This window comes from Chelonoidis abingdonii, chromosome 7 (genome assembly GCF_003597395.2).
Source record: "Chelonoidis abingdonii isolate Lonesome George chromosome 7, CheloAbing_2.0, whole genome shotgun sequence".
In the NCBI taxonomy this organism is placed as follows: domain Eukaryota; kingdom Metazoa; phylum Chordata; order Testudines; family Testudinidae; genus Chelonoidis; species Chelonoidis abingdonii.
The window spans coordinates 10,860,106-10,872,318 of NC_133775.1; the positions used below are offsets into that span (position 1 = coordinate 10,860,106).

The 12,213-nt window shown below is 43.2% G+C and overlaps 1 protein-coding gene across 4 annotated transcripts in view; it reads left to right on the forward strand.

Moving 5' to 3' along the window:
* OSBPL9 (oxysterol binding protein like 9) overlaps window positions 1-12,213 on the forward strand; it is a 143,972-nt gene that overhangs the window by 24,905 nt on the left and 106,854 nt on the right. For all 4 annotated transcript variants that reach the window (XM_075067607.1, XM_075067602.1, XM_075067604.1 and 1 more), the window contains exon 3: window positions 308-386. In XM_075067607.1, the coding sequence (XP_074923708.1) occupies window positions 308-386 (79 nt within the window). The remainder of the gene's footprint in view (window positions 1-307; window positions 387-12,213) is intronic.

The window sequence follows — 12,213 nt, forward strand, 5'->3', positions numbered from 1 at the left end:
TGGTGCTGTGGTAAATGCTGAGTCTATCACAAAAACAAAATATGCATATGCTTCTTTAGAAAATTATGAAGCCTTTATAGAAATAGCCATTGGTTTTCTCTACAACCTAGGCGCAGTCTTTTCACCAAGTATCTGGTTTGATTCTTATACTTAAATACAGACAGTAAATTTTCCTCCCCCCTCCTTTGCAGTATCCAGGCTACTTCCAATTTTGTCAATGCTTTATACATTCCAGTAGTGTAGTGATAATGTGTGCTGCTGCTGTCACTGCTTACCTTATCAGGATTTTTGCTCTTTTGTTTCACAGGGAGCTGTGATTGGTATAGACGATGAGGACGACAGTACCTTCACAATAACGGTTGATCAGAAAACCTTCCATTTCCAGGGTGAGCTGAAAGATGAGGTTCTTTCTTCTTGCAATAGATGTGACTGCTGCTGTCTATCTTCCTGTTTTGGTGTGCGATGGCTGATTTTAAGTGTTTGGCAACCGAACTGCATGAATGAGCACCCTGGGAACATTCTGGATCCAGAGTTGCTGCAGGTTAGGCAGGGATTTATATCTGCAGTGAATACATATGTGCTAGAAAAGACTGTATCTTTGGCAGGATTTGGTGATTAAAAATTTAAAGGATAAATCAGTCATAATGGGCTTCTGCTGATGGGTAGTGTTGGCAAAACATTGCCAGTCTTCATTGTCAGGATATATGATTAAGCCTTTCTGCATGAACAGTCACAAGACCAGTGTGAAGGTTGCAATTTGTGTTCATTTGGATTTGAAACTCAGTTTTGAGGAGACTAGAGGCAACGTTTGGCTTAAAGATGGATCTTTGCTTCAAGATCTGCAATTTTGCATTAATTTCATCTTCATTTCTGTGTCTTATCTGCCAATCACCATTTCTCTGCTCTTATCCTTTTAATCATATTTACTAACTCAATGCCATCTGCCACTGCTATGTTTCGTCATTGCATGCTATGGTTCACTGGTAGAAACGGTAAGGTACTGTATAATTGTTCTCATTGCGGTTGCTTCAGAATCCTTAAATATCTTTAACCACAGCATTGGTAAATGTTGTCCTGACATTTTGTTTTAAAGTACCTTCTTTCTCCCGTCGTACAGTTAAGATCCTGTAGTTGTCTCCTGGGTGAAATCTGCAATTAACATCTATTTGTCCTTCTCTCGGTACTCTCCCACCCCCATTACTTCTCTGAAATGTAGAGTGAGGGAAGAATTTTATTTATAACTGTCTTATATGGAGTTGGAAAGTGTAAGTAAATATTTCAGGGCTGTGTATGTGACAGTCAGCATTTACATTTGTATAAAATTGGACTATATTTATAACCTTCATTGCGCTGTATAGATTTACAAATTAATATTTCAAAATCAGCATGCATTTTGAATTGCTCAGGTCAAATATGGGCAGTATTTGAGAATGTGTGTTTGTATAATATCTAATGATACACATTAGTCATGCACCATGTTTTTCATTGGCATATGTATCTCCGATGCTACAGTACCTCCTAAATGATATGGCTGTACTCTAGCTTCACTGCATTAAGCTTCATAAACCTTCCCTTTATAAAGCTCTGCTGATAGCAACACTTAACTCTTCTGTTCTCAAGGATAGCTGATAAAACACAAAGGTAAGCTAATTTCTAATGTAGACAACTGAATACAAAACACTGGCATTCTTCAATGCTACAAAGCTAAATATTTATAAATATTTCTGTATGAGAGCTTGATGCAGGTAAAGGGTGAAACCTGGAATTCGCTTTTCAGTTTCCAGGGAAATACCTCTTGTTGTAGTTCCTCATCTGCTGTATTGTTTCCCTATGGAAGGGGACTGAAACCTCTTGAGAGAAGACAGTCATTGGATAAAAATATTATTCTTGCTTATAATAAAATGTATTTGATAGGATACTTAAACAATTCGTCCATAAATACTAATTCTGTCGTTCATATTCACAGATATCCATGCTTTAGATCTTTAAGATGTTAAAAAATACATGTACATTTGAATCTGTTATCTTGCTTGTTTGATTTCTAATTTAGGATCTATGTCCAATGCAGCAGTTTCTCTATTAGAACAGCTTTTTAAAAGTGCTTACATTAATTCGCTGAAGACTGTAACTTGGCCTATAGCCAGCAAATTGTGCTAATGTTAGGAAAAAAATATCAATGTACACCACTGACTCAGTATTTTCAATTTCCAGTAAAAATTGAAATGCTGTGAGGTTACAATGTAAAACAAACCTAGTCTTGTGTAAGTTTTTTTTTAAAAAAAAACCTATATATTTTTAAAATGTATAATATCCTATATAACATTGTGTAATGTGTGCAAATATGTGTGTATGTGTGTACACATACACACACAATGCCTGGAATATTATGGCATAAAGGTTTTTTGGGAATGAATTTGGTATGAGTACATCACTCTGGAGTGGTGAAGTCATGACTGAGTTATGCAGATTTTTCTAAATGAGTTTTGATAAAACCTTTAGTACAATCAAATTTTATTATAGATTGTATGTATGTAATACGTGAACACATTGCTCAGCAAGAATTTATTATATAAGATGCACACTATCAGTAGTTGTAGTGAGCTTTTAAATAAAAACCCCACATGCTACAGAAGAGCTACTCTAGGAATGTCTTGTATTTTCTATATATTAAAAAGAAATAATTAGGGGCAATCTTTATTCTTCCACCTATAAAGACAATACAGCTATGTGCCCAAATTCCCTTCTCAATTCAACTCCAGGTAAAGAGGAAGAGAAAACAGTAAATTTAAAACATATGTAAAAAGTCTAAAACATTTTCTAAAATTAAAATTTTCACAATTTTAAAATCCAGTAATTTGGGGTCCCATTGGGAATCTCTCATCAATGGGACAGGTTTTTTTTTTTTTTTTGAGTATGGTTTTTTGTCTGTTTTCCCTCCTCCCACCCCCTTCTGGTCCTGAATTAAAAGCACCCTCAGTCTAAAGGTCTGTTAGGTGTAGAAAAACCATCAGTGGCCCAGGGCTGTCTTTCCTATCCTGTGCTTTAGATGCAGGTTTTCTAATGAGTTATATGAGTTACATTTGGGGGAAGGAGGATGAAACTCTTCTTTTTTTTTTTTTCTGTTGTTTTGTGGTTTTCCTCCTGGACAGGCTGACTTTTAGTTTGTAATATGGTATCTGTTTGAAGTTCTACCTGTATTTTGGAAAGTTAAAATATCTAGAGAGAGAGGTGAAAGAGTAGAAGGCAGGTGAGACAGTCAAAGATGCACAATAAATTGAAGAGCCCTGTGATCAATTTGTCATGTGGATGTTGCCTTCTTGTGTTGCATGTGTTTTGGACCAGATTTTCAAAAGTGCTAAGCATCCAGCAACTCCCACTGAAACCAAAGGGAAGTGTTAGGACATTTTTTGAATCCTGACAGTGGTTAGCTGGGCACTGGCTCCTGCTAAGACTCCCAACCTGGCTTCTTCTGACAGCCAGAGATCTTTTCCACAGCACTCCTTAGTGACTGAGCGCTGGAAACTGATCAGCTACATAAAATCATAAAGCACTATAAGATTAGCCAGTTTCGGGCCTGGTTCTGGACCACACAAAAAGCAAGTGGCCTTTGTGTCTGATGGAAAGGGCACTTGAAAGCTTTGTAAATCATGGTCTGTCAATATTTTCCTCTTCAGCACTGGGACTAGAGGGAGGAACAATAAATTCTATGATGACCCCCTCCCAACCTCCAACAGCAGACCATACTGAAAGTCATCCTAGTGTCTTTGTTTGTTCTTTCCAACAGCTCTGGGCTCCACATGTGTAACCATCCTCAGAACAAATTTGTTGGGTTTTGCCCCATAGATCACTATGCAACTTATCCAATATAAGAATGGTTGCCTACTGTACCTTGCCTGACCTCAGTAATTTATACCAAGTGATACAAGGTCAGATAACTTAATACCTAGATAGGTGTCCCAAGTAAACTGATTTAAATATAAAACCTTCAGCCAGTCAAAAATAACCAATCATTCAATTACAGAACAGTGATGTAAAAGTTTCTGTCTTCTGATTTGGTTAAGCTTGGAGCATCCTTATTCTTTAATAGAAGGAAAATGCAGGCTTTCCATAATCATTTGATAAACAGCTGTCATGATTACATCAACATCAGTCAGGCCAAAGAGCAGTAAGTAATGTTTTTGATCACTTGATATAAAAGAATGTCAGTGGAATAAATTTTTGACATAGGATAAATTTATTTTCAGTTAGATTTGACTTTGTCAAGGCACTTAGTTAACAGTAGACTTTGGCTTTCCTATGCCAAAGTTGTGCTCCTTTCTTCTTTTTCTTACTGTTATAGCAAATTCCATCTGTTTACTTTGAGGTGGAAACTAGATGGGAAAAGACCTAAAAGTCATCTAGCTCATCCCTTCTCTGCTTGAATGAGGCTAGTATGACCTGTTCTAGGACCTTAACCAAAGCCCACTGAAGTAAAGAGGAAGATTCCCGTTTACTTCCATGAGCTTTGGATCAGGCCCAGGTTTTTTCAGGATATCTGAAAGTCTTAAGCATGAGGACAGCCTTGACTACTCTTTTGGAGACTGGTCTGTAGCCTAGTACATCTCACTCTCAGGAAGCTTTTCCCTGATACCCTAGATGATCCCTTTTAATAACTTCATCCTGTTGCTCCCAGTTGTACCACAGTAACTCCTCCCTGTTCTAAGGTCTGCTGTACACTAGAAAATTAAGTTGTCTTAACTGTGTCGCTCAGGGGTGTGAAAAATCCACACCCCTGAGTGGTGTAGGTAAGCCAACCTAACCCCCAGTGTAGATAGCACTAGGTTGACAGAAGAATTCTTCCATCGACTTAGTTACCGCCTCTTGGGGAAGTGGAGTACCCACACTGATGAGAGGACCCTTCTTGTCAGCGCAGCTAGTGTCTACACTTAAGCGCTAGAGTAGTGCAGCTGTGGCAGTGCAGCTTCATCTTGGTAGCATTTCAAGGGTAGACAAGCCCTAAGCATTGAGACCCTTGAAATACTTCGTGTTTTTCCTCTGCTGACCACACATTTAGCTCATCACTTAGCCAAGGCATATATATTTAAGGTGTTTTTTTTTCATTTGGAAAGTCAGTCATTCATCCCCTTACATTGCTTTGTTCAGTTAATGCCCTCTAGAATGTTAGTGTTTGGAAACAAATCTAATGAGCAGAACAGAGTGTTCCAGGTGCAGTCTTGCCTCCTTGATATGTGACTTGATGTCTGTTGCAACTTGAAATTGCATTGTGGATGGTGGTCGTGGTTGTTTTATTTGGTGGGTTTACGTAAAGAAATATGAATTCTGGACTTTTTAACTTGGAAAAAATACCATCAAGTTGACACACTGTCACTTCCATCATTGTTTAAGAATGGATCTAAGGGGGCATCATCGTTTCACAGCACATATTTGCCATCCGTGTTTCACTGCTGCTTTGTAAATTGGTGAGAGATTAGAGAGGGTCCTGTACATTGATGTGAGCTGGACTTGCAGTAGCTCTTGCTCTCTGGCAGCTAGCCATGGAGAACAGCAGGGTTTAACCTCTTCTCCCACTCCTTTCTCAACATAGTGTCACAATGTTGCCATGAGAAGGAAGCATAAATGCACTGGTGCCCCTCTTCTGCATCTGTAGGTGCACTGTGAGATGGGAAAGCAGATTACTGCCTCCCTAGTCCCTCAGTTCCTTTCCTGGCTGCCTGCAGTCACAGTTGAGAAGGTAAAGGGAATGACTGGCCAGGCACAGAGTTCTAGTGCATAGGGGAAGAGTACTTATTTAGTATGGGGTGTGGCTATGAGCTCTAATAAACATTTGTGCTGGTGGGGATTTACAGTCTCAGTTTATGGGAAGAGCAGGCAGCACCAGCAATTGGTGGATGGGGTACATGTAGCCACAGTTAATATGGATGCCTGAAACCCCAACAAGTAAGGGCAGGGTGGAAGGGTGGGCTCAGAACCTTGGAAGGTTGAGTGCCTGAGAGCTTCTGACTGTGGGAGGAGAGGCCAGTCCTTGCAAATGGAGGGAGGGGGGTCCTTGAAGGACCAGCAAGAAGCTCGGTAGTGAAAGGCTACGTCTACACTACGCGCCGTTTCGGCGTGTTAAAATCGATTGCTCGGGGTTTGATATATCGCGTCTGGTCTAGACGGGATATATCGAACCCCAGAGCGCGCTTAGATCGATTCTGGAACTCCACCAAAACAAACGGAGTTCCGGATTCGACATGGCGAGCCGCGCACTTTGATCCCGCGCGGTGAAGACAGGTGAGTAAATCGATTTTAGATATTCGATTTCAGCTACGCTATTCTCGTAGCTGAAATTGCTTATCTAAAATCGATTTTCGCGCGTAGTCTAGATGGGGCCAAAGAGACAACCCCAGCAGGCTGGTTCGGGAGAGATGGTCAGCAGAAGCCCAGCAAACCAAGAGGGAGCTGAGGGGAGATTTTCTGGCCTAAGCACATTATCCAGATCTCATTGGGGCTGCTCTAGACTCTACCACTAGAGCATACTTGCCTATGGACAGATTCGCCACAATACCCAGCTTCATCTCTACAATAGAGCAAAACCCACAAACCAAAGAAGGGCAATCTGGCAGCCTACACATTGGTCACACCCTATGCTCTCAGTATCTTCAAGCCTGGGTGAGGACAGTCTACATCTCCAACAATCAATCAGTCCAAATGGATGTCTATACTTCAGAGGGTCCTCCACGCTTCCAATTGGTGAAAAGCTCCCCAAAAGGTCTGTGTGGAAGTGCCATTCTTGCAACCTTCCCTTGCAAAGAGCATCACCTCGGATGCATCCCTACTGAGCTAGGGCACATGCGATTCAGGATTTCACAGCTCAGGGTAAACGGTCCCTACATCAATGTATTAGAACTTACGGTGACTTGTTATGCTTGCCATCACTTCCTACCCCACCATGTCAGGGGCCACTCAGTCAGAATAATGGTGGGCAGCAGTGTATTGTTATATCTGCAAGGCTACCACCTGGTCTCCAGTGCACACCTTTTCCCAATGCCATGCTCTCGTACCTGTTTCCAGAGCCAATACAGCTTTGAGTGAAGTTCTATAGTGTGTACTGAATCTCCTGCTTCCATACTCTCCTCCATAATCAAAGTATTGCTCTGCAACCTCCTGAAGTGGAGCACCCACAGGGATAACTCAGAGAACAAGAGATTTCTTACCTTGTACAGTGACTGGAATTCAAGATGTTTTGTTCCTATGGGTACTCCACTATCTATCCTGCTTCCCCTCTGCCTCAATCTTTCTGTCCGGATTTCACGGTTAAGAATGAACTGGAGCATCAGTGGGTCCACTCTCCCCTATATACTCTCACATCAGAGCACAAGAAAGTGTAGGGTGCGGACCTGTGGACCCTGCTGATGAAAATCTGATCCAGAGCACACTGGTACATGCACATCTTAAAATGGAGCAACCATATTGACAAAAATCTCAAATTCCAATTACTGTATAAGGTAAACAACCTCTCTTTCTGTGAATTCAGTCTAGAAATTCAGCCAAGATGTTCACAAGGCTTATTTTGATGTCAGAGACATCTATCAATTTGAAGCTTTCTCCTAGATATTTTGACTGTTTCCCTGCTGTGGTTTTTAATGGCAAAGGTTTAATGTAGACAGGGCTGTATAAGGTTATGCTAATTACACTATAATACTGGTAGAGATGGTTTTTCTGGATGAAAAGCTTTTGTTTACAGGCTTTTATAACTTCTAAATATCTTTTTGGATGAATGTCTAACAGTGGCAAATATTTTGGTAAAATAGAATTTTAATAATCTATATGGCTGTATTAGAGAAGGGTACATATGGTATAGTTTGCATTACTTAACACTAAATAATGTTGACATCCCCCTAACTCCCTTTTTCACTTGAACAGCTTTTATTAAAACCTTTGTCATATAATTTACATGAGTTCCCCAAACAAAATAAACTGTACCATGAAAAGAACACCCTTTGGGCTGTATAACACAGTCTATACAAGGACTTTTTCCAAGATAGCCATAGCGGTTAGGTATGTGATTCACTGACCAACACCTGAACCACCATAGCTATGCTAGCAACATTTTTAAGTGTAGTCCAGACCTGAGAGAAAAGCAATACTGGTTGTTGTTTAATGTGTTCCCATATTTAACTGGGAGGAAGAACCAGTGATTATTTCAATGGAATAAATACATATGATGCACACCTCTAAGGCGCTCTAGGGAGAAAAGTGCTTTGCTGACCTATAGGGAGGGAACATGGCAACAGGATGGAGAAAAAGGAGGGAAATGTGGCAAGAAGGGTTTAACTTCAGTTTTTTTTTTTTTTCCCCCCCCAGGTAAAAGAAGAGTTTTAAGCAGTTTGACCATCCTTTTTTGTGACTTTCCTTTATTTCCACGTAAAACCTGAATAACGAAAAAACTCGGAATAACTTGAGTTCTACCTGTTAACTAATTAATAGAGATCAGATTTGGTTCAGCCCAAAAGGTAGCTCCTACCACGTTGATGTTGTCATCTTCAGAGTATTTAAATTTTGTGTATGTTTTGAAAGTATTCACATGGATTATCTAGTATAGAGTAATATGGAGTCCTTTGGGCGATGGTCCCTATATGGATTTCAGAAATGGGTACGCATGCATGCCATGCGCTGGAAACAGAAGGTTTTCTTAGCAGTGTCCGTTGACCTGCACGTGTCACCTCGTGCTCCCAGATGAAGGTATCATAGGCCATGTGAGTTGATGCCTCTCTAGTTCTTTCTTACAGCTGCATGGCTGGAGTTAGAACCCCTGTTCCTTCACACCCCAGTCTGTTTCTCTTGTATATAGTTTTTCTTAGTGTTACATAGCTGTAGTAACAAGTAGTGTAATTTTTCTGCCCTTCTGGGGGAATCCCCGCCCCCGACTATACATATTCCCAGCTTCAAAAACTGTGCTTCTCGCCTGTGCTCATTTTCGGTGAGTGATGAGCACCAGTGCTCCCTGTTCTGCCTCGAATACATGGTTGTTCCTGCCTTGAACATGGGAGGCTGGAGAACTTCTACTCTGGAAGTTCTTGATGGAGGAGGCCATGCATGCACAGGTGCATTCGGATCTGAAACCAGTGATGCACCGCCTTGCACTGGCACCCAGCCCTCCTCCTAGCACCTCCCAGGCACCAAATCTGATGGTACTGAGACTGCTGGCCTGGCCACGCCCCGCCATGAGGGAAAGAAGCATGGACACGGACATAAGCACAGATCCCCGTCCAGGACTGCTCAAAAACAAAGCATTTCCTCCCCAAACCATGCTTGGTTGGACCAGAAGTTGCATGTCTATGTGGACACCGGACCAGTTCTCATGTTGCTCCGGGTGGAGGGTAAGGAAAAACAGAAGTGAGATACATTGTTACCAGCACCTACCCTGGTGACTGCACTGGTTCTTTCATTGGCGCATCTCCTGCTGGCACTGTTGACGCTGCCTAGACCCCAGGGTTGTCTCGGGTGACCCTGTGCACTCCCGGCTGCCTGGAATTACTGCTATCAATTGAAGAGTTGCTTCTCCCATAGCCATGCCCCTCTCTGGCTCTACACACACCACCGTCTCGGCATCTCCAGCAGATGAATTGCTACTGCTGTCCCCAGCAATATCAAGCACTGTTGCAATGGGTGGCGACGGATCTGGGGATCCTGTTGGAGGAGGTTCAGGACATGCAACACCAGCTCCTGGACATCCTCCAACCCCAGGGAGACCTACTCAAGCAGCTCTCTCCATCAAAAATGCTGTCCTGCAACCAATGCAATTGGTGTGGTATACTCCTGCCTCCTGTGCCTCTGATCCTACTAAGGGAGTATAATTCCTTTTTACCCACTCACCTCCAAATTGCCCAGTAGGTCTCGCAGAGGCAGAATGAGTTGGCCAACACCCTCAAAAATCCACTTTTCCAGACAGAATGGCAAAAGAGATGGACCGGTGGGCTGAAAAGTCATCTTCACATGCATTGACTCCAGTTTTGGCTCCTCTCTGTCTATAGACCACACCAGGACTTCGCGGTCCAGGCAGTTGTGATCCCACAGGACATACTGATGTCCATCATATGGTGGACCAACACTTCCCAGGTTCTTGTCGGTACTCCCTTCATAATTCCCACACCGCGCTCACAACAGACGCGTCCCTCATGGGTTAGGGAGCTCACCTAGACCGCCCCACTGCATAGATAGAGCATTTGGGTGCCTCAGGAAGGCAGAATGCATATAAACATCCCGGAACTGAGGATGGTCCGTCTTCTCTGCCACTTTCTTTCCTTCATATGGGCACATCAGATTATTCTGGCAACATTGTAGTGGTAGTTTACATCAACAAAAAGGGCAGTGCCAAATCTCCCTACCTCTGTTCAGAGTCCATCCAACTTTGGAACTGGTACATTAAACATCAAGTCACACTCCAGGCCACGTACCTCCTGGGCACCCAAAGACTCTGTCAGATATGCTCAGCAGGACACTTACCTGAACCATGAGTGCGAGCTGCATGATGCCAAGCTCTGGTGCGTCTTCCACTAGTGGAGCACCCAATGCTGGGACCTCTTCTCCATTTCGCTTTATTGTTTCAGAGGAACCGTGTGGGAGTACTTGCAAGGTGACGCCCTTCTCTTCCTCTAGATGGACTCCTTCCACTACACCTTTTGCCTCCCCCCTGCAAGTCCTGCACAAGACTCGTCGGGATCAAGCAATGGTAATCCTAATAGTTGCATTTTGGCCCAGTCGGTTTTGGTTCACAGACGTCCCAAACCTCTCCCTCTGCACACCACTCCGTTTCCACACACTACTGCATCTCCTCACACAAGACTGGGGCCGACACTAACATTCTATTCTCAGCCATTTTCACTTCACAGCTTGGTTTTTGGATGGAGCTCAGGGTTAGATAGTGCTTGCTCCACCCCAGTGCAATGTATCCGTACCCAAAGCAGGAGGCCAGTGCAATGTATCCTTATCCAGGGCCTGCTACCACGTGAAATGAAAGTGCTTCACCTCCTGCTGTCTGATATCTATACCTATCATCCTCAGCTATCTTCTTGAACTCGAGACTTTGGGCCTAGCCCTCAGTTCCATACAAATCCACCTAGCAGCACTTAGTGCCTTTCTCCTCTCAGTGGATGGCACTTCTGTGCTCACGCACATTACCACTGTATGTTTCCTAAAAGGTTTGCTCAATACCTTCCCAGCCGTTCTCAAACCTACACCCTTGTGGGACCTTAATCTCATTCTCTCTGCTTTCAGGAAACTGCCCTTTGAGTCCCAAGGAATGTCTTCCCTTTCTCCCCTCTCCATGAAAATCTTCTGGGTAGCCATTACCTTGGCTAGACGAGTCAGTGAGCTGGCAGCCATGATGGCTGACACTCCCCCCTCCCGCCCCACGTTGTCTTCCACAAAGACAGTTTCTTTACGTGTTCACCCTACATTCCTTTCTAAGATGGTGTCGGAGTTCCTCCTAAATCAGTGTGTCCACTTCCTGGTCGTCTGTCCCAAACCCCACGTCTCCCACATTGACAGGATTCTCCATTCCCTTGGCATCTGACATGCAGTGGTGTTGTACATCCACCGAACCCATGACTTCTGTGCATCAATTGCTGACTGTTGTAAGGGCCAAGCCTTCTCCTTACAGTGCATTTCCAAATGGATTTCTCTGTAGCATCTGTGACTGCATGCACTCAACAATGTAACACCACGTGATGTTGTCATGGCACACTTTACCTGAGCGCAAGCGACTACATTGGCCTGCCTCACCGGATGTCTCCTGCCAGGACATTTGTCACACAGTGATATAGTGTTCCATGCAGAACTTCACATATCATTATGCCATTACCCACGCAATGGCTGCAGTTGTGGGCTGTGTTGTACTACAGACAGCACTTCCAAGCATATCCTTGCACCCACCTACATCCTGGTCACTGCTTGCTACTCACCAACATTTGGAATCCTTATAGGGACCATTAGTTGAAGAAGAGAAAGCGATTTACCTGTAACTGGAGGTTCTTCAAGATGGGTGGTCCCTATTTGGATTCCAGTACCCGCTGTTCATCCCTTCTGCTGTGGACTCGACTACTCAGCGATAAGAGGAGATGTAATGGAAGAGACGTCGAGCTGTATGGCCTATTATGTTCTCAACTGAGAGCATGAGGGGATGCATGTGCAGGTCAACAGACACTGCTAAAGAAAACCTTCTGGCTCTGG